This window comes from Mus caroli, unplaced genomic scaffold (genome assembly GCF_978045245.1).
Source record: "Mus caroli unplaced genomic scaffold, Mus_caroli_1 scaffold_3, whole genome shotgun sequence".
NCBI lineage: Eukaryota > Metazoa > Chordata > Mammalia > Rodentia > Muridae > Mus > Mus caroli.
Genome location: NW_028227258.1, coordinates 135,067,440 through 135,090,940, shown reverse-complemented (window position 1 = coordinate 135,090,940; position 23,501 = coordinate 135,067,440). Strand labels below are relative to the sequence as shown.

General features: G+C 41.4%; 1 protein-coding gene across 1 annotated transcript in view; it reads right to left on the bottom strand.

Moving 5' to 3' along the window:
- Ect2 (epithelial cell transforming 2) overlaps positions 1–22,877 on the bottom strand; it is a 58,800-nt gene extending 35,923 nt beyond the window's left edge. Inside the window, exons 1-13 of the mRNA XM_029474863.2 lie at positions 22,766–22,877; positions 18,271–18,422; positions 17,460–17,539; positions 17,262–17,354; positions 15,214–15,396; positions 14,322–14,411; positions 13,314–13,421; positions 9,391–9,464; positions 7,110–7,240; positions 6,613–6,728; positions 6,452–6,514; positions 6,108–6,330; positions 4,590–4,726 (exon numbers count right to left, since the gene is read on the bottom strand). Coding sequence (XP_029330723.1) covers positions 4,590–4,726; positions 6,108–6,330; positions 6,452–6,514; positions 6,613–6,728; positions 7,110–7,240; positions 9,391–9,464; positions 13,314–13,421; positions 14,322–14,411; positions 15,214–15,396; positions 17,262–17,354; positions 17,460–17,539; positions 18,271–18,400 — 1,428 coding nt within the window. The 5' untranslated portion in view covers positions 18,401–18,422; positions 22,766–22,877. The remainder of the gene's footprint in view (positions 1–4,589; positions 4,727–6,107; positions 6,331–6,451; positions 6,515–6,612; positions 6,729–7,109; positions 7,241–9,390; positions 9,465–13,313; positions 13,422–14,321; positions 14,412–15,213; positions 15,397–17,261; positions 17,355–17,459; positions 17,540–18,270; positions 18,423–22,765) is intronic.
- Positions 22,878–23,501: the final 624 nt, after the last annotated feature.

Here is a 23,501-nt window from a genome sequence, read left to right as displayed (position 1 = left end):
GGCCTAGTCGGCCATCACTGGAAAGAGAAGCCCATTGGACTTGCAAACTTTATATGCCCCAGTGTAGGGGAATGCCAGGGCCAAAAGAATGGGAGTGGGTGGGTCCAGGGAAGTGGGGGGCGCTATGGGGGACTTTTGGGATAGCATTGGAAATGTAATTGAGGAAAATATGTAATAAAAAAAAAAAAACATAAAAAAAAAAAAAAAAGCAAGCACACCTTACTCACAGGACTCAGAAATAAGGTTAAAATAAACTTAGGCTTTGGTGACACTGCAAGGTGAAGGCAGAGGTAAGTGAAGGCTGTGATATCAAGGCCATCCTGGTCTGAATAGCAAGTGTCAGGATAGCCAGTGCTATATAGTAAGACTCTGTCCCACAAGTTTAAAAAAATATATATTCTTTGTTTGTTTTTGGTTTTTTTTGAGACAGGGTTTCTGTGTAGCCCTGGCTGTCCTGGAACTCACTCTGTAGACCAGGCTGGCCTCGAACTCAGAAATTCACCTGCCTCTGCTGGGATAAAGGGCGTGCACCACCACGCCTGGCAAAAAAAAAGAAAAAAAGAAAAGAAAATGTAATGATGTAAAAAGCTGTGCCATCTAATATAAAATAGAAACTAAATATTTGGGTATAGAGTACACATGCTCAAAAGCAGATCTGACAGGTGAGATAAAGACGTAAGGAATGAAGTCACACAGTCGCAGATGGAAACACTGGACACAGAAAGAATGACAATCATCTTGTAAGTTGATCAAGGTGTTTCAAGATAATACCAATCAAAGTCCTACGACTTTCTATAGAGAGAAAATCTGAATCTAGAATTTCTCAAGAAATAAAAAATTATTTCATAATAGAAAACAACATTATTAAAGATGGTATGGTACAGTATAACTAAACCAAGAAATGAAAATTGACACAATTTATATAAATATAAAACCACAGTAGCAATCCCAATGTATCAGAAGGAAGCAGAAAGAGCTGAGTTCAAGGTCAACCAGATCAACACTGAGGCAAAACCAGAAGGAAAACAACAAACAAACAACAACAAAGAGCAAGTCTTAACCACGCAACAAAGAGCAAGTCTTAACCACTCAACAAAGAGCAAGTCTTAACCACGCAAAGAATGGTCTTTCAACAATGTTATACCAACAAATGAACATCAGCCTGAATAAAAACCTGTTTGCAAAAATTAACTCAAAACAGTTCATGAAAAGTAAAATCTAACTTCATGAATTTCTAGAAGACGATATTCATGATTTAGTTTTAGGTAGAATCCTTAGACATGACCTCAAAAATGTGGACTAGAATAAAAACAGAAACACAGACATTTAATAAGAATTTTAAAAAATTCTAATAAGATAATTAGCAACTGTCTTATTTATATACTATTTTAAAAAATATTTTAAAAATCACACACTTGACAAAGGACTAAAACTTAAAATTACATACAAAGAACTCTCAAAACTCAGGAAGGAACAACACAACATTAAAAACCCTGACAGCTCTGTGCACTAAGATGTCGGTGTGTTTTAGCAAGAGCAAAGAGAAGCTAAAGAATCAAATATTGGGTCTCAGACATCCTATATAGTCAAACTGTCAGAAAGAGGAAAACAGGGAAGAGAAGGGGGGAAGGAAGGAAAGAGGCTATAGATACACACTAGTTAGATGATTCTGAAGGAACCCAGGCCTCAGGGGGTGCACACCAGGACTCCACTTATATGATACCCTAAAAACCTGGGGAGATGTGAGAGTACAAACCTGGGGAGATGTGAGAGTACAAACCGTTCTGATTCCAGACTGCAGTCAGGTAAACCCCTCCAAGAACAAGTAAGTATTTAAAGTTACTAGTTAAGTAACAGTAAGATAACAAATTGTTCGTTTCTTAACATATACACTGACAACAGCCCAAAGGACAGAAGCCAGTGATTCTGAGTTAGCAGAGCTGTCGGGATGACTGAGCAGGTAGATGCTCACCACCAAGCCTGTCAATCCCCATCTACAGATCCACAGGAAGGATGGAGACATCCAACCCTTCAAAGTTGTCTTCTGACCTCTATATTTGTGCATCTGCACTCGTAGCAATCCAACTGTCCTAGCCTCCAGAGAACTGGCCTACTCCTATGGGTCACCATGCCCAGTTAACTGAAACTGTTTAATTACACATGTGAAATTATTAGATCAGAGGCACGCCTACTCCTATGGGTCACCATGCCCAGTTAACTGAAACTGTTTAATTACACATGTGAAATTATTAGATCGGAGGCACATCTCGTGCCACTTTGCTTACATAAACTCAAAGAAGGTTCTAAAGGGCTGTGACCTGCATTTATTATGACTGTTCTTTCTTTTCCTTCCTCCTACAGGCATGGTGTTAATTCTGGAGTAAATGCAGTTTTTGTGTGTGTTAATCTACAGCTTGACCAATGAGAAAACCCCAGTCCAAGAACATTCTCTTTAAGATAGCTTTTAGGACTTGTGTTTCTTTTGTTGGAAACAATTTCAAAAATCACTTAATTTTACTTTATCCACCTAGATCAAACAAATACCCAAAACTTGCTTCTCTCTTTGGAAGAAGGAAGGCTCTTACTACGGCATGGTAGTCCAGGCTGGCCTTGAATTTGTGTTCCTCCTACCTTAACCTACCAAGTATTGGGGTTTCAGGTTTGTACTATGCCCAGCTGTGGTTTGTTAAGTATTTTTATTTGTTTTTAGTAGATCGAGTTCATCCTGATCACAAAAATTGGGGGCGAGGTGTGAATCTGTGTTTTAGAAAGGAAAAACTGTTTGGCAAGTTAGAAGTTTTGGTTAAGTTGTATACCGGCTAGTTTGTGTCAACTTGACACAGGCTGGAGTTATCACAGAGAAAGGAGCTTCACTTGGGGAAATGCCTCCATGAGATCCAACCGTGAGGCATTTTTTCAATTAGTGATCAAGGGGGAAAGGCCCCTTGTGGGTGGTGCCATCTCTGGGCTGGTAGTCTTGGGTTTTGTAAGAGAGCAGGCTGAGCAAGCCAGGGGAAGCAAGCCAGTAAGGATCATCCCTCCATGGCCTCTGCATCAGCTCCTGCTTCCTGACCTGCTTGAGTTCCAGTCCTGACTTCCTTTGGTGATGAACAGCAGTGTGGAAGTGTAAGCCGAATAAACCCTTTCCTCCCCAGCTTGCTTCTTGGTCATGATGTTTGTGTAGGAATAGAAACCCTGACTAGGACAAGTTGTATTAATGATATGGACACTAAAATCTGTGCCTCATGTATACTGCATATGCCTATCTGTCCCTGTAATGGTAACATATGCATGTGTATAGTATGTGTCTATCTGTCTGTCTGTGTCTGTCTGTGCATGTGCATGTGGGAGCCTAATGTTGAGAATCATCCTCCATGGCTCTCCCATCTTATGAATTAATGAAATGAAGCAGGTCCTCTTGGCCTAACCGAAAGCTAGCCATGTGGCTAATGTTACTAGTCAGAACACTCTGGGATCCACATTAACTTCTGAGGCTGGACTCACAGTCAGCAGCTAAGCTCACCCAGCATTACAGGGCTCTGCTGATCCAAGCTGCAGGCCCCATGCCACCCAGCAAGAACTTCACCCTCTGGGCAGGGCCCCCAGCCTCTCTTGCCCTTTACTGTATACTGACTGTACTTTTCTCATTTTTGTGTTTGTGTGTAAAACTGCGTCTCAAATGTAGCTTTCATAAATGTCAGTAAAAAACTAGGACTAGGGATGTAATTCAGTTAGTAGTGTTTGCCTAACAGGCAGAGCATGCAGGAAGCCACGTTCCATCCCCAGCACCACATAAACCTGGCAGAGTAGTGCACACCTTCCGTCTAGCACTTAAGAGGTAGAAACAGGAGGATCAGAAGTCCAAAGGTATCATGGAAAGCCGAAACAGATTACTGATGTCAGTATTGTACAGCTTCTCAGCCGGAGTACAGCCTATCTGTTGTCACATATATGCAGCATTAAATAGAACAATTTCTCTAGAACACAATTTTCAGAAAATCCTATCGCTTCTAAACATAAAGCAGTACCTTAACAATGTGGAAGATGTAAGAATCCAAATGTAGTCAGTGCTGGTTCAACCCAGTTGGGGAAGGGGAAGTGGGGGGGGGGGGGGGTGACACACACTTTTTCAAAAGGTTTTAAGCACAAGTGCCTGGTAGTAATTAACACAAGACACTGCCACAAGGTTACACAAAGGCTGTGGTGTAAGAGAAAAAGCACGTCTAGAGACCAAGTGCATGGCAGCCTGACTGGCGCTATTCTTAAGAAAAAAACCCTGCAGTTAAGGACTATTGGTTTAGTCTCTAAGTCATCCTCCTGTGGGGCTGGCACTCACACCTATTATCGGAGTACTCAGGAGGCAGAGCAAGGAAGATCACTTTAAGTCTGAGGTCAGTCTATGCTATGTGTTAAGTACCAGCCCAGCCAGAAATACACAGCAAGATTTATCTCAACCCTATATCCACCACTACCACCCAAAACAACACCAATATTCTTTAAAAGAACAAAACACAAAGTCATAGAAAGGAAGACAAGAGGGGAGAGAGTTTCAAACAACAGGAATCACTCTACATGCACACCATACTCACCTGAATGATTGTGGCCAGTATATTGACATAATTGCTCTCAGTCTGGTAGAGCTCTTTCGCCACCTGCCACCTGGCTGACTGCTTTGGAGGAACTGGAGTAGAACTTCTAGAAGACTTAGCACAGGACTTCGGTGTTTCTGGGAAAGAAGAGAGGTTCCATCGGAAGGCAGATCTAAACACTATACGGACATTATAAAGCACAGCAGTAGAGCTTTCTGTTAAAGTAAAACTTCCTCATGGGATAAGGCTAGGAAAATGCAATGACCAAAAAGGTCATTGATTCAGAGCTGAGAACATGAGTCAATGGGAAACTGCTCACCAGGCACGTGTGAAGTTCTAGGCTCAACCACAATACCAATTAAAAAGCTGACAGTGTCCAGGTAAATGGCCTACACTCTTCAGATTTACCAAGGTTATTAAAGGAAATCCCCTCAATGAGAAGAAACTAAACGGTGAAAACAGGTACCCTAGATTAAATCCTAAACTAAAATACAAGAGCTTCTTGTTGTTCGGGGAGAGGAGGGTTTAGAAATCAGGACATGATTAAGACAACTAGAGAAATCTAAAACACTTCAGAGTGCACATATATAATCTCATTATTCAGGATGCTGAAGAAAAGCCGTAAGTTCAAGGACACCCTGGCCACACAGCAATATTCCCCTTTCTGTCTCAAAGCATGGGCTGGTAATGTAGAGGAAGGGCACCTCCCTAGCATCAGTGACAATTAGTACAGAATACTGTGAAGTCCAAGGCTTTTACTTTCTGTATCTTACATCTAGCAAATCCTACATATTTACAGACAAGAGAAATGCTGGTGATCATAATAGGTTTAACTATAGGAGTCTTTGTCTGTTCAACACAAAGTGACATCACCCTCCTGACTTCCCCACCTATTCATTCTACCTCACTTTCCCATGACTTCTTATAACTGTTTGATACTAGAATTAACACAGGTGTGGCAGTGCATGCCTATACACCCAGCACTTGAGGAACGGGGTCATCAGCAGTTAAGACTAGCCTCAGCTATGGGACCTTGTCTCAAAAAGAAAAACAGAACAAGTATCAGTCACTCTTCAGCTAGAGCCCTGGACAATTCCTAACTCCCGTTCGGAAGTTCAGTGGCCTACAAGACAGACACCATGTTTTACAACCACACAAAAGCATACAGGAAACAATCACCCAACAAAAGCATTACTGTGCAACTGATATTTCTTACAAGATTTTTCTCTTCAGGGTTTCTGTTGTTTTGTTTTTGCTTTTATTTTGAGGCCCAGTCTCATAATGGCCAGATTGTCTCTAACCCACCTTCTGGGCTCCACTTGCCCAATCTAGGAATTACAGGGGCAGACTACCCAGCTACGCTCAGCTTTTGTTTTGAACTGTCTTGTTTACTCAACTAGACCAAGAATATTAAGAGAAAAGCCTTCCCAGTTCATTCACTGTAGCAGGGATTTATTCTATTAGTTATCCCAGTATACTCCATCTTAAAGACTAATTCCATGAAACATGAATTACTACCTCCATAGTGGATGCTGGACTCTGGTGTGTTGGAGATATCCAGGAGTGAGCCAATAGAAAGAGAGTGCTCAGCTGAGGGCCGCTTACGGGGAGGGAAAGGAGAGAGGTCAGTCTCCCTGGAGAGCTGAGCCAGGGTCTCTTTCAATCTCCGTCTCTTGCGGTTGCTGTTTGGAGTACTTAGAGAAAGCAGAGACACCGATTTCTTGAGCTCAGGAGTATTAGCCTGAAATCAAAATCACAAAAGTGTTTATTTTACTATGATGGTTCTTGTTATACAGATATAAATGTTCTGGACACAACAGTATCAATTTTGCACATTCACAGAACCAAGAGTAAAAACACACCTTTTCGTACAGATACATAGTCTCTCCTGCACGAGCATCCATCTGAATGCTTCCCCAGAACCACTAAAAGAGAGAATATTTTAATTAAGATTTTAAATTGACCTTAGCAGAGAAGCTATAGTACTGTTAACGCTAAGTAACTTCATTCTGGAGTTACTTGCCTCTTGCTTGACAACAAAAAGTTTCTTTGAAGGTTCAAATGGAAGGTCCTTTACTGTATTCTCTTCAACAATAAGGTGAGTGCACCTTTCATCCCCAACTGGTAAATAGCTACCTCCTAAAGAGAACAGGGACACAGACAGATCAGCCAAACAACTGTTCTCCAAATATCCATCTCTAAAGCAGCTATTCATTATGAAGTGTCTATTTACATGATATCAGTTATTTCTAACAAGGACTTAAAGGGTTTGTTTTACTCGGGTCAGAGTACAGTCCAGTGATGACAGGTAAGCCACAGCAGGAAAAGCCTAAGGTAGCTAGTCACACCACAATAAGCAGAGATAAATGCAGGCATTCAGTTCACTTTGGCCTTTGTGTGCACGGAATGGTACCACCCCGATTTAGAACGGGTCTTCTACCTCCACTAACCCAGTCTAGAAACTCCCTCACAGACATGCTCAGGACAGCATCGACCACCACAGACATCATGTTACCTGACCTTGCATTTCAGTCATTTCTTCCATACTATGTTTCTCTTCATCTGAAAATCCCAGGAAACTTAAAATACAATCTTGGAATGGAGGAACTTTAAATTCATTTCTAAAGTCATCAACTGCTGCACAAAAACACCTAAAAACAAAATGTGCATTTCTAAAACCAGCTTCAATTCCATCAGCTAGGCAAATTAGTTTGTGAAATCTCAGTAAATTCTCAAGGTCTTACAAGAATGAATTCATTTATTGAAAAATATATTACATAAAGTGCTAAAAAGTTGGTTTTGTCTGCCTTGTTTTGTTTAGTAAAAGAGGAGGTGGCCTGGGTGCTGCTTAGTAGAAGTTGAAATTAACACCTACAGGCCTGGGAGTCAGTCATTGCACCTGACAAAATAATCACAGAAAACCTTCCCATCTTTCAAATCCTAGCTGGGCGTTTGACATTCTGTAACACTGACATTCTCTGATTTCATGAACTTTTACATAATGCTGAAGAACCTGAGCAGACAATGCACAACTGGAGGGTTAGCAAAAAACCGTAAGTTTTAATGACCAATTTAAATGTATCTAGACATAAAGTAGAAAAAAAACAATCTAAATACCTGAAAGCATTAAGATATTATCTAATAAATTTTAGAATGTTTATGATAATGGAAAAAATGTATTGGTATGTGTGCACGTGGGTGCTGTAGTGCAAACATGGAAGTCAGCAGACAATGTCCACAAGTCTAATCTCCCCCTCACAGGAGCCCTGGGAATCAAACACAAGTCATCAGGCTTGGTAGCAAGTAACTCCACCCACCAAAGCTTCTGGACTGCCCAGTCAAATTTACTTTACAAAAACCAGCCCCGCAGGGCAGTGGTGGCACACGCCTTTAATCCCAACACTGGGAAGGCAGAGGCAGACAGATTTCTGAGTTCTGGTCTACAAAGTGAGTTCCAGGAGAGCCAGGGCTACACAGAGAAACCCTGTCTCGAAAAAACCAAATCCAAACAAACAAACAAAAATCAGCCCCATGAGATAGCTCAGCAAGTAAAAGTCCATGCAAACATTCCCAACAACCTAAGGTAAATAAACCCCTAAAGTGCATATACAGTAAATGGAGAGCACAAATCCACATCACCCTCTGTACTGGCTGGTTGTGTGTCAACTTGACACAGCTGGAGTTATCACAGAGAAAGGAGCTTCAGTGGAGGAAATGCCTCCATGAGATCCAGCTGTAAGGCATTTTCTCAATTAGTGATCAAGGGGGAAAGGCCCCTTGTGGTTGAGACTATCTCTGGGCTGGTAGTCCTGGGTTCTATAAGAGAGCAGGCTGAGCAAGCCAGGTTAGCAAGCCAGTAAGGAACATCCCTCCATGGCCTCTGCATCAGCTCCTGCTTCCTGACCTGCTTGAGTTCCAGTCCTGACTTCCTTGGTGAAGAACAGAAGTATGGAAATGTAAGCCAAATAAACCCTTTCCTCCCCAACTAGCTTCTTGGTCATGATGTTTTGTCCAGGAATAGAAAGCCTGACTAAGACACCCTCCATCCTCCAAATCTGCCCACACATACAATCACGCACAAAGTGCTTAATTCTGAAAAATGATTTTATAAAATAAAACCCAATGATATCAAATCTTACAATTTTAATTGTTTCAAAACCTGTCTTATTTATTATATGCTTATTATAAATAAATTAGTTTTATAACCTATGTTTTATTCCCTAAGCCAAAGAATTCATGTTTTCTATAGTATTTACAAATTTAGTTTTTGTTGGCACATGGCTTTATCTTTAAAACAAATGTTAACCACACTTTAAAAAATAATAACAGGGGCTGGTGAGATGGCTCAGTGGGTAAGAGCACCCGACTGCTCTTCCGAAGGTCCAGAGTTCAAATCCCAGCAACCACATGGTGGCTCACAGCCATCCGTAACGAGATCTGACTCCCTCTTCTGGAGTGTCTGAAGACAGCTACAGTGTACTTACATATAATCAATAAATAAATCTTTAAAAAAATAAATAAAAAATAACAATATGTTGGGCTAGAGAGATGGCTGCTATTCCAGGGCCCAGGTTTGACTCTGAGCAACTCTAGTCCCAATGGATTTGATGCCTGCCACCTTCAGGCTTCCTCAGACACTGTATACATGTGGTACAAAAATATTCATCCAAGTACACAAATATACAAATCAAACACACAAAAAAAACAAATATTTCGAAGGAAGGAAGGAAGCAAGGAAGCAAAGAAGGAAGGAAGAACATGTTGAATTCACACAATAAACTATGGATTCCTAAGCACTTACTGTTCATTGCGTCTTTCCCATGCTTTATAAATCCATTCTGGCCTCATAATTGGAGTGCCCAGGCTCACAGCAACCTGGGAACATTAACACCAGTTACAGTGGGACTCAGGGAAGTGCTTCTAAAGAACTACTTATAAAATTATTAGCACAATTTCACAGTCTATTTTGTTACAGTTATGGTGACTCTAAAATAAGTTCCATGGTACCCAAACTCTTATGCTATTTTCTATAATTATAGCTCTTTGATTTCTCCTTTTGCTCTGTTCACCCCTTGGAAGAACTGGCTAAGACAAGACTACAAAAGCAAACAAGTAATGACTGTGGGCAGTGGACAGTGCCAGCAAACTTGGTTTAGGTTGAGCGGATTGGAAGCCCCGGAACCTGAGGAAACCTCTGAGAGGATGGAAGGAGCTTCACGTGCCTCCTGCCAGGCCACTGTCACATGACCATCCTACCAGCATAGGAGCACTTCCTATGATCACGTGGATCAGAACAGGGGTCTCCATGCTAATGAGGCATCGAGAGGGTTTAGCCAATAAGCTTCCCTTCCTAAACATTCCTTCATGCAAAAGGAATTTAATCCCTGGTCCACCCGGAGGAGGTGGCATGAAGCCATTTTCCACACTGAACAACCAATAAACACTTTGGAGCCAAGGACTTTCTCATCAAGAAGCACTGTGGGGAACATGGAGAAATCCTTTGTCTACAGAGCCTCACCATCTTAAGTCTCTGCAGAAGGCCCCTCTTTCCTCCCAGACTCACCACCCTGAGCTAACCCTGAGTTCCCATCCCCACGGCCTGGTCTCTGCAGGTTTCTCAGCAGGTTCCTCCTCAGCATCCTCGACTTCCAGCAGCATCTGGGTGTCCAGGAGTCTGAGGAACCCTGGCTCAGGCCTCATCACAGGCCCATGGACCCTGACCCTCAATTCCCGACTCCTCGGCGTAGTTCCCAGTAACAAGTGGACACTCAGGAGTCAGGAAACCCCAGCTTTGGCCTGCCGCAGCTTAGGTTGCGGTTTCCCACCCTGAGCCGTCTAAAACACGAAACAACAGTTACATCACTAAACTCGAAGAATATGAATATGTTTTCTAGGAAGGTCTAGAGCAAAGAGAACCAAACATCTTTAATAGCAGTTCTCAACCTGGAGGGGCCATGGCACTGTAGCTAACCATGACTAGCTAGGCACTGACTTTGACCTTGATACCATTAAGGCAAATATGAAGACACCTATGTGCGATCTTGTCGTTATCAGAATAATCTTGCTGTTACTTAATGTAGAATGATGCTTTTTTTATTTTTTTACAATATTCCACTCTTGAAACAAAGATAGTATATATTCCTTAGGTTTTCTCAGTAGTGCACTGATTCCTTATAGACTGGACAACGAAAAGCCTCCCACGCACACCTAAAACTGACCTGCAAAGGAATTACCTTTACCAATTCAAGAGTTTGGCTCTAGAAGATTTTGATAGTTTTTGTATACATATACTTGGCTGGAGGTGAGCTGTCATAACTATGATACTGGACTATTTGACACTTACTATACAATTAAAGACAAGATTTCTCTTAACAAGTTACTCAGAACGCTGACATTTACAAAACCAGAAAACAAGAGTTTATCTGAGGCATGAGTAGCCCTCAAAAACTGAAACAAAAGGTTTAATAGAAGGATTGTAACAGTAAAGTGCACACAGTAAGTGGATGTAGATAATGGCAATGAACCATGAATGTAAATGAATGAAATGGCTTTTAGGTATATTTTACCACAGTAAACAAACGTACTACAAAGTCTACTAGTAACATTGAACGATATTACTTCCTAAGTACATAGGAATGAATAAGGTAAATGAATTTAATTTTCAAATGTACCTATGATGGCTTCTATCCTTTCAGGGATGTGTGTGTGTGTGTGTGTGTGTACATAAAAATTAGGGGAAATCTCTTATATAAATATACTGAGAATGTGACAATGAATGAAAAATTCCCATTAAGCTACTTCAGTGACATAAATCAGTGGTTAAGAAGTCCCCATGTGAACAAAACATCCATGGAAGGAGTTACAGAAACAAAGATTGGAGCTGTGACAAAAGGATGGACCATCTAGAGACTGCCATACCCAGGGATCCATCCCATAATCAGCTGCCAAACGCTGACACCATTGCATACACTAGCAAGAGTTTGCTGAAAGGACCCTGATATAGCTGTCTCTTGTGAGACTATGCCGGGGCCTAGCAAACACAGGAGTGGATGTTCACAGTCAGCTATTGGATGGATCACAGGGCTCCCAATGGAGGAGCTGGAGAAAGTACCCAAGGAGCTAAAGGAACCTGCAACCCTATAGGTGGTACAACATTATGAACTAACCAGTACCCCAGAGCTCTTGACTCTAGCTACATATGTATCAAAAGATGGCCTAGTCGGCCATCACTGGAAAGAGAGGCCCATTGGACACACAAACTTTATATGCCCCAGTACAGGGGAACACCAGGGCCAAAACAAAACAAAACAAAACAAAAAAAAGGAATGGGTGGGTAGGGAAATGGGGGAGAGGGGGGAGGGTATGGGGGACTTTTGGGATAGCATTGGAAATGTAATTGAGGAAAATACGTAATAAAATATATTTAAAAAAAAAAAAAAAAAAAAAAAAGAAGTCCCCATGCAGTCCCCAGGGCCCATGGAGTGGAGAAAACCTGTACCTGCAATGCTGTCTTCTGACCATAGATGGGCCATGGCACAAGCACACAGCCACATGCAAACACAGACACACACAACTCAACTGCAGCTGACAATAGATTCCTACCCAAGTAAGTGTCAGGTGACACAGTAGCATAGTACAATAATCCCAACCCCTGGGAGGCTGAGGCAAGAGATAATGGGTCTGCGGCCAGGCTAGGCAACATGGGCGGACATGATGCATACCTGTCATCCCAGCACTTGAAGAGAAGGGGGGTTCTCTGAGTTTCAGGACCCCCTGGCCTATCCACAGCCAGGGTTACAAAAATAGAGACCTTATCACAAACAAAATCCAAACATAAAAAGACCCTCTCTTGAGAGAAAAATATAAAGTATTTTCTCCTTTTTAAAAAATTCTTTTTAAGAAAATATATAGATAATTTAGACATTCAAAGACACAGGTTTGTTTTCTAAGAGTGCTTTGTTTTCATAAAGCCAACAGTGAAATATCTGTTCTCATTCCTTGACCTAGCTGCCACTGCTGGTCATACAGCCTTTACTAGCAATACTACCTACCAACCACCCCTCTCACCACACATTTCTTTTCTTTTCTTTTCTTTTTTTGGCTTTTTGGCCTTTTGGCTTTTCCAGACAGGGTTTCTTTGTATAGCCCTGGCTGTCCTGGAACTCACTCTGTAGACCAGGCTGGCCTCCAACTCAGAAATCTGCCTGCCTCTGCCTCCCAAGTGCTGGGATCAAAGGAGTGCACCACCACGCACAGCCCACATCACACATTTCAACATCTAACTTCAGTATCTTTGAGACAGGGACTTACATAACACAGGCTAACTGCGAACATATGCAGGCAAAGACAATATTGAACTGATCCTCCTGTCTCCACTGTCTCCATGCTGGGATTATACTCGTGCACTATCAGGACAGGTATGCTGGGCTGTGTGTGCTAAGCAAGCACTCTGTAGCTAAGCTACATCACAAACCCTTTACTGACTTTCCAATGACAACCTCCATCTGAGCCTCAAAAAAAGTACCATCAACAGAGGAGTAACATTATTAGACACAAGCCAGGCTTGGTAGATCATGCCTATGAAGGAGCTGGAAACTGGAGGATACTAATGAGTTCAAGGCTAGCCTGGCCTACACAATCATTTCTAAATGTATATGATCGTCTCAAAATAAACATTACAAAGTCATACTATACTGAAAAGACAAAAATAGTAAGCTTACATACCCTAAATTTTTCGCCTTGTGTACAATTTGCCACCAGATGTGTTACTTTGGAATTACATTCTTTTCGAATAACTCCACCCATATGATGAACCAATGTCACCAATTTGACCTCAAAAGAAAAATTAAACAAAATTGATTTTAATTAATTTGAGCAAAATTTGTACTAACTCATTTAGCATTCACTACTGTACAAAACTTAAAACAACACTTTTAACAGAATAGCTTGTTAAAAAAAAGAAGTTATTGCTACATGCAAATCTATAACAAAGGTAAGCAATACACAGAGTAGTAAGTTAATAATAGGCAACCAACTCTAATACTGCCTAAACACACAGATGTATTATTTTCATTTATTCACCTTCTTTCTATTTTTTTTTTTTTACAATATTGGGAATTGAAGCCAAAGCCATATACCCACAAACAAATAGATCAATTTCTTTTTTTTACACTTTATCTTTATTTATGTGTCTGAGAGTATACACACACAAGTAGGTACCCACAGAGGCCAGAAGCAGCGTCCCCCAGAGCTGCTATTATAGGCAGCTGTGAGACCAGACACGGGTACTGGGAACTAAACTTTTGTCCTCTAATGAGCAGCAAGTGCTCTTAACCACTGAGCCATCTCTCCAGCACCAAAATATTGAGTTTTAATATCAGGTTATATAACACCAACATTCTTCCCACAAAATTACAGTAATACTTACTAGTTCCAACTTAGGAAATAATTGTGAACCAAAAAAAAGTTTCTATGGCTTATTCATAGAGGTAAAAGTACTTTAAAGTTGAGCTTGTAAAGCAGTATTCATTTTGTTACAAACCTTCAATTGACCAGTATAACTAATAATTAACAAGAGAGTAAAACAGCTCAGAGTCATGCAACTGTCTACGAATTCATGGGCCAACTATCACTTACAAGCATGAGTTTTTAAATGACGTAATAACACCAAACAGAAATAGATGGCCGGATGCAATCTAACCCTGCGTTACTAGGCCAGGGTCTCATACTTACAAGCTCCTCCTTCTTCCTGAATCCAGTGAAGCAGAGCACCAGGTTCAGCATCGTTGTACAATACAGCGGCCGGCAGGAAAACGGCAAGGGCTGGAGGACACAATTCCAAACTCATGAGCCTCCTTCTCAGTTAGCATTGAGAAAGCATTTCCTCACGCTTAAAGATTTCACTCTTTACCAGTTAACTTTTCTGTCTTTTGGTTTAGTTTGTTTGTTTGTTTGTTTGTTTTTTCAAGACAGGGTTTCTCTGTGTAGCCCTGGCTGTTCTGGAACTCACTCTATAGACCAGGCCTGCCTCTGCCTCCCAAGTGCTGGGATTAAAGGCGTGTACCATCACACCCGGCCCCAGTTAACTTTTCAATACCCAAGGTTCACACACTCACATACACTTATATACTCATTCAAATACTCATCAAAAAGGAAAAAAAAGTGCCGGGCGTGGTAGTGCACGCCTTTTAATCCCAGCACTTGGGAGGCAGAGGCAGGCGAATTTCTGAGTTCAAGGCCAGCCTGGTCTACAGAGTGAGTTACAGGACAGCCAGCACTATACAGAGAAACCCTGTCTCAAAAAAACAAAAAAAAAACAAAAAAAAAGAAGAAGAAGAGGAGGAGGAGGAAGAGGAGGAGAAAAGAAAAGGAAAAAGCTAAAATAATTTTTCTAATTTAAATCATATGATAATGGATATAATACGAGTTTTAAGTGGAAAAGAGAATGGTTTATGTGTGCACCTTCTTGAAGCCAGGTCTCATGGCATGAGCCACCATACCCAGCAACAACAGGTTATTCTTATCCTAAGTGCTACGTGCACTCAACAATTAACAGCATTTTCTAATTATAAATTTTCAAAGAATGCATTAATAAAAATGTATTCTTGAGATGAGCGTTTCTTACCTCTCCCCTTTGTGCACAGCTGAGTATAACTGGTGGTCCAACAATCCTACAATCAGCCTTGTATAAGTCATTGAAGACAGAATTCTGGAAGTCAGTAACTACAAATATATTCTCAAATTCTGGGGAATCCAAACTTTCAAATTCTTCCATTGAGTCCATCTTTACACAGGGCACTTTCATTTCCTGGATTTTTTCATAGTTATTACAAATAAAAATAATTCATAGGTCATATAAAATAATATACGACTCCATAAAATTGACTCCTGTATTTTTTTGACATCTTTTTAGAAAATTTAACTGTTAAAAGTCTACAATTACCAACATAACATATAACAGTGTAGAATCATATTTCTCTACTTTGTATGTCATGTAACCCCACACACATTAAGACCTTACTGTGAAGACATAAGCACAGGCTCTCTGACTCTGGTCTATAAGCCACCTAGCATGCACAGTAAGTTCCAGGTACTAGAATAGAACACCGGGTACTTTCCTTTCCGGTGTTGTAGTTTTAGTTCTTGGTAGTAATAGGGATCAAACCCAGAACTCCGAGCATGCTAGGCAAGCACTCTACCCATGAACTACTTACTGTCAGAGCCTTTTCATTGTTTGGTTTTGGTTTTGGAGGCAAGGTTTTGACATTGCCCAGGCCAGCCTTAAACTCTCAATTTTTCTGGCCTCAGCCCGCTGAGTGATAATATTATAGATATGAGCCACTAGGCTACACTTTTAAAAAAATTTAAGTACATGCATTTTGATATAGGTAATATCCACCAGTTTTTATTCTGAACAAGAAAAATGATAATCTACATATGCAGCTATCTTCAAAAGAAAAAAAAAAAAAAACGCCGTTTAACACTTAGTAAAAGGTTACTGATTAACATTCTCATTTCAATACAAATGCTATAAAGAGAGGTCATGAGCTAATTTGGCTGCAGTAGGACACATATATGATATACAAAGGCAAGTATCTTATTAAAAGTATCTTTACCTTAAAAAAAAAAAAAAAAAAAGAACTAGGCCAGATGTGATAATGAATGCCTTTAATTCCAGCACTTGGAAGGCAGAGGAGGGCGGATCTAAGTTCAGGGCCAGCCTGGTCTACAAAGCAAGTGCAGGACAGCCAGGGCTATACAGAAACCCTGGCCAAAAAAAAAAACCTGAACAGCCTACATAATTCCTGTGTGAACAGAACAAAACAAAGAACTCTGAATATATTAATAAATTATTTGGGCTTTTATTTGAAAGGCTGGAGTGATGGACCAAATCATCTATCCCTGAAATTCATATGATGAAAGCTAACCCAAAATGAAAAATGAAACCTTCTTTCTCAATGTGACTGTACGAAGCTAAGGTCCTAAGGCCATTACAGAGACAATTCAAGTTAAAAGAAGAGTCCAGGACAGGCCTCACCCAACCTGACTCAGGTGCTCAGAAGAAGTCTGAACATCAACAGCAAAGATGGAGTACAGGGAAACAGGGCCGTGCGGGGTGCAGCAAGGAAGTCCTATGCAGACCTCAGGACACTGCACCCACTGGCACTCATTTTAGACTTTAAGTTCTGTTGTTTAATCTGTCAGGATTATTTACGTGGTCTGATACTTTGTTTAACAGCCCTAGCAAACTAATGTAATTGAAGGTCAGGGCACTAGCTCAGTAGTAAAATGCTTGCCTGGTATGTACGAGAACCTAGGTTCAATCTGACAAAATATATATAGTGATTACTATGAAGACAAACTGCTATACACTGGAGAATAGCACGAATTTAAACTAAACAGAAAGTTAATGGGGAAAAGTCCTTAAATGTGTAAGAAAATGACCAGACCTTTGTACCCATTGCATCCTTTTCTTAAATAATGACCAAGTCTCGAAAATTTGAATTTCTAATAGGTGCTATAATTTAGGGGTTCAGAAACAACTTAATTCTAAAATAAGCTACTTCTAACATTTCTAATTCAGAGTGCTCGTGCCTGATTCCAGTCACCAGAGTGAAGTAATTCAATCGAGGGAAGTGAAGCATGCCACATGCAATGAGATGCTTGACCTACCATATTAATAATACTTTTTATTAATTTTTCCTCCGATTTTCCAGGACAACTTTCTTTTATCTTTATAACAGGGACTTCCATTATCTTAATAGTCTGTAGAAAAGAGACTTATGTGTAAGGTTAAGAAGCGGAGGAAAGTATTTACAAAGCTGGGTGAAGAATCTCTTTAGAAACGAATTACAAACCCCAACTCCTTACCTTTAAGGCCGTTAGAAGTTCTTCTTGTTTCCCAGCATCCTGGACCATTATCACTCTTGCTTCAACCTGCGGCATTTCTTCTATTAAGATGGAAGATGTTTCAATGTGGTTATAAGGTACCAACCGCACAATTAGTAGTTCCTAGACCCTCTTTCTAGCTAGAATTTCTATGTCTGAGGAGAGCAGAATATCCCAGAAGTTAAAGTAACCTAATTCTGAATTTTCTACAAAAATATTTGACCACGTATAATTTTCTAAAAGGCTATACACATTGTAGCAAAAGGCATACAACAAAGAAACAACTCCCTTTAAAGAAGCATTATGAAGCATGATCCTCCTCCTTAAAGTACATGAAACTTTAGAATAAAACAGTACAAAGCAGTAAACCACAGTAGCTCCTCACTTAAGCAAGAATAAACTCCAGTTTAACAATGTTATAGTGAGACTGCCTCAATACCAAGAGAGCAGGATCAACACTAAGACACACCCTTTTTCAAAGTGGGAAAGCATTATCCCAAAGCATGGACAGAGAATGTAGACATAGAGCCCTAATTACTCAGTACAAAAAAAAAAAAATCACTAGTAAGTATTCTATGATTTAAGTTAACAATTGTGTGTTTTTAAAAGCAGGTAATGCCGGGCAGTGGTGGCACACACCTTTAATCCCAGGACTCGGGAGGCAGAGGCAGGCAGAATTCTGAGTTCCAAGGACAGCCTGGTCTACAGAGTGAGTTCCAGGACAGCCAGGGCTACACAGAGAAACCCTGTCTCGAAAGAAACAAACAAACAAAAAAGCAGGTACTAAGCTTACCATCAACATTTGAAGTAGACGCCAAGCACAAGTTTTCCTTGGACATTTCAGTAACTTTAGAGTCAAACACTGAAGAGTCTGCCAAGCTAGTTATCTCAGTAGGAGATGGTAACACGCTGTCGTCAGCCATTGTTGGCACTACTTTATGAAGGCTGAAACAGTAAAATGAGAATACATGAGACAAACATGGTCACTGAGCAAGAAACTTTACAACAGTGGTTCAAGCTCCCTGATTGATGCTCCTCCCTGATTGATGCTGAGAACCTTTAATACAGCTCCCCCCCAACTGTAAATTTGCTTCATTGCTACTTCATTATAATTTTGCTATCATTAGTATAAATATCAGATATGCAGGATATGTGATGACCAAAGGGATCGAGACCCACAGACTGGGCCACTGACTTAGATACTGTACTTGTGGATCTAGAATTTGTAAGCTGGGCCCAGGAGGTAGGCTAGATGGTCAGTCAGCACACAGGAGGTGGAGGTCACCCCTGGAAACATGAATTCAAAGCAAATGTAGGGCACAAGGGCCTGTCTCAAAACCTCCATAAGACTAAGTTTTTTTTTCTATAAAATAAAACTCGGGCATGATTTATAAACATACAATAAAATATAAATAACACAGCTCCCTGCACACAAAAGGTACAAGTGTTTTTCTACCTCTTTCTTCTACATCTGTCTTCAACCCACTTCTCTTGCAAAGTGTCTACACAACATCTACCTCCCAATAACCCCAGCTTTACTCTTTACCTCATCCTCCTGCCCAAAACTCCTGTTAGTCTCAAACCAAGGTACTCCAATGTCAAACTCTTTCTCTGTGCCAGCAATGAGTTTCTGAGCAATTTTCAAGCCCAAATTGCAATGTAGTTTATAACTGCATGTATTTCACGGCAGCAGGAATACTCTACAGAGAACGTCAACTTCATTCATCACTCTTGACTCCACCTTTATGTGGATTCTCAGAATCTTTCATAGATCACTGTACAGCTTACATTGTAAGCTACCATTTTTTATATTAATTCCCAAACATCTCCAAGATTTGACAAGACAAATAAATATAAACTAGTACCATTATAAATCTGGACTATGAAAGAAAGCTCTCTTCGTTCCTAGGCAAATGGTTGGACCTGGAGGGCATCATCCCAAGTGACGTAACACAATCACAGAAGAACTCACATGATACGTACTCATTGATAAGTGGATATTAGCCCAGAAACTTAGTATACCAAGATATAAGATACAATTTGCAAAACACATGAAACTGAAGAAGAAAGAAGACCAAAGTGTGGACACTATGCCCCTTCTTAGAATTGGAAACAATCACCCATGGAAGGAGTTACAGAGACAAAGTTTGGAGCTGAGACAAAAGGATGGATCATCTAGAGACTGCCATATCCAGGGATCCATCCCATAATTAGCCTCCAAACGATGACACCATTGCATACACTAGCAAGCGTTTGCTGAAAGTACCCTGATATAGCTGTCTCTTGTGAGACTAGGCCGGGGCCTAGCAAACACAGAAGTGGATGCTCACAGTCAGCTATTGGATGGATCACAGGGCCCCCAATGGAGGAGCTAGAGAAAGTATCCAAGGAGCTAAAGAGATCTGCAACCCTGTAGGTGCAACAACATTATGAACTAACCAGTACCCCGGAGCTCTTGACTCTAGCTGCATATGTATCAGAAGATGGCCTAGTCGGCCATCACTGGAAAGAGAGGCCCATTGGACACGCAAACTTTATATGCCCCAGTACAGGGGAACACCAGGGCCAAAAAATGGGAATGGGTGGGTAGGGAAGTGGGGGGGAGGGTATGGGGGACTTTTGGGATAGCATTGGAAATGTAATTGAGGAAAATACGTAATAAAAAAAAAATATATTAAAAAAAAAAAAGAAAGCTCTCTTCGACCTCTAGGACCTAAGAACTGGAAAGTTAGGCAAGTAGGGAAGAAAGAAAGTTTAATTGAAGTATGGAGCCTGAGTTTGTTGTAACTCAGAGGTAAGTGCTTGTCTGGTCTGCTGAGGGCCCTGGGTTCTATACCTAACTGGAGTGGGTGGTAAATATCTTAAATATCAAACAAATATAACCAACAGTCTCCCCTTTACCTCAGAGGTTAATCTCACTTTATTCAAGTGTCTGATCCACTTTTTCAGATTGATAAAGGAGTCAGAGAGCGCTCCGATTCTTAGTGGAGACACAGTTTAAGCTGTCTGCCCTGAGGAAACAGTAAAGTACAGCTCTCCGTTTGGAGGTGGCGAGTCTATGTGTACAGGTACACAGTACACACCTACACAGAGCTGTAAAACTCAGTCAGACACCTGCTTCCTGGCTCCACTCTGCCTCCTCAAGATTATGCAGGAAGCCTCGTCTCAGTTTCCAAATGAAGGAAGCAGACATAGCACTAAGACTCAAATGCAGGTTGGGAAAGAAACTCAATAGGTACTGAAAGGACAAATAACCATTCATACAATATTCATAACTTGGTATTGTTTGTCTTATCCACGGCAATCATTTTTAAGTCTCCACAGAAGAGCTCCAATGGTGTCCTTACTCAGAAGCAAATGACCAACTTCATACAGCCTTCCTACCCCCCCTAAAACTCATCTCTAGGATAAAATACAAGGCTCTAAGTCACTTAAAGAAATGTTACGACATGACTTCCATCAACATTCTGCTAGATACCCATAAATCAGTGTCTTGTTTAGCCATTAGAGAAGCTTGAACCTGTGAGATGAGAGGGGGAGAGGGAGTGAGGGAGAGAAGGAGGGACCGGGAGAGAGGGAGAGAACTATTTTCAATGTTTAAAAAGAAAGAAAGAAAAAAATTTCTCCCTTTAAAAAAAAAAAATTAAGAGTCAGGTATAGTGGCACATGTTTTTAATCTCAGAGCTAGGGAGTCAGACACAGGTGGAGCTCTGAGTTCAAGGCCAATCTAGACTACACAGTGAATTCCAGGACCAGCAGAGCTATAGTGCATCCCTGCACAAACAAACAAATATGCCTTAGCCTTCTGAGGTGTTCACTACCATGTTTGCTTTTTCCAGGAAAAAACAAACAAACAAACAAACAAACAAACAAAAAAAACATGTATTTTTATTTGTTTTTCAATCTCCCAGACCCAAGGGGGAAAAGTGTGGAAACACAGCCTATAATCATGTGCGACTGTGTGCCAAAGCTTTACAATGCACTTTTAAGGATACTTTTAGTTTACATGACCCTCTTTAAAAAAAAAAAAAAAAAAAATCACCAAACAACTGACAATGTGTGGCCTAAAATTCCAGCACCCACAAAACAGAGGGAGGAGATACATAACTAAACCCTTTCTCACTACACCCCAAAACACTGGAAATGATTAAATGCATAGATCATTTATTTCCAGAACAGCTCCATAATATACAGCAAAAGAGCTACACGCTACACTAGTGATACAACCAGCATCTAGCACCCGACATCACCGCAAACTTAAGTGCACCAGGTCACTTTCTTCCTTTTCACATATTCTAGAGACTTTTTAAAAATAAACACAACGGAATCGTGATCATAAAAACAATCTATCTTTGACTCGGGATGTGACTCGGCTGCAGCGTGCATGAAGTCATCCGCGGGCACCTCAGAAACCAGGTAAGTTGAAAATACACCTGTAATCCGAGCACCCAGAAGAGGGGGTAGAGGCAGGCGGAGTTCCTTGTCACCCTAGGCTCCATATTCAAGTCTATGCTGGGGTACCTGAGATCTTATCTCACAAACACATGGATTCTTTTAAACAAATAGTCATTTCAGCTTTTCTTTTAAATAACCCTTTTTTTTCCATAAATAAGTCACCCCAGAGTAAGGAACCAAAACTACAATAGTGAATACGTTATTGATAACAGTGCAATTAGCGATTCTCATTTACTTAGAGCTCAATATTTTAGTCACTATCTTAAATCTTAACCTTGCCACTTTTTTAACGCTTGCAGACATCCTAAAAGACAAATGTCATTGTCATATCCAGTTTGTGGCTAAGAAAGTTGCTCACACAGCGACTCCTAGCCGGGTCTAACTCTGAGGGAGCTAAGTTAACCACTAACCACACACATCTGTGGCCAGGAAGGGGCGGGGCGGCCTGTGTTTTATATTTAAAAAAATTGAAAATCGGAATTCTACAGGAATTCCAGAGGGAAACCACAAAACAATCAAGGCAGCTCGGGGCTGCGGCCGGCGGGCGGCGGGCGGGCGGCCAAAATCCCGGTCCCAACTGCGCCCTTCACCCTGAGGCGCCGGACAGAAGCAGAATAGAGAACCCAGCCTCCCGCAAGGAAGGACCGGGACGAAAGCAGAGGGCAGGACAGGAGGCGGATGTGGGGAAGGAGGATGGAGGGGAGCGGGACAGACAGGTACGCAGCCCTGGGAGCTCACGGCGGCGGGAACGCCGGCCTTGGTCGCCACGGCCCGTGCTCAGTTCCGGGCTCCCGAATCCCTTCCCGTCCCCCACTCAACCCCGCAGTCCTCACCACGCTCAGAGATTTTAAAAAGTAACCACTGCGGCGCAGTCCTCGCTTAGCCTTCTCAAACACTGAGTCTCCTCCTCACAGGCGCCGCCATGGCTCGAGGGAGGCTGCCGCCTCCGATTCAAAAAAAACCCAATCGCTCTCTCTAAGAGCCATGCTGATTGGCGCGCTCTGTCAACCTCCTTTTGATAGGCTGGAACCTCGGGCGGACTGCCGATTGGTCAGTCTCAACGTCCGCCTTCGGGAGGCGCCGGCTGATTGGCTGTGAGTGTGATTCAAATCCGGTAAACGGCTGGAGCATGCGAACGTCGGCGGAGTGCCCGGATGTGGGCTTGAGGGGGCGTGGCTCCGCAGCGCCTCTGGATGCAGCAGTGTTTCTGTGGTTACCGCTTGTTTACTCCGTAAACAGCCCAGTTCCTGATGAACGGTCTCTCTACCATCACCTCCAACTTCAAGAAAAAGTACCAAGCACCGCAAACCGATCCGCTCTTACTACTAACCAGATTTTATTTTTGAAGACAAGCTTGCATCTGAGTAATTAATATAAAAAAGTGTGTAAGGAGATTTTAGAATCTCCTGAGGCAAAACTGCTTCTGGGTGGGTTGCTCCCTCCCCACCCCAACTCCCAGCGTAGGAATGTTAGTGACTGTGCTTGGAAGTCTAGAAAAGAAGGGATTTTTTCCCCCCTGGGATCAGTATTCTATTTTGAAATTTGTTTCTAGATGGGATGTTCTATAAT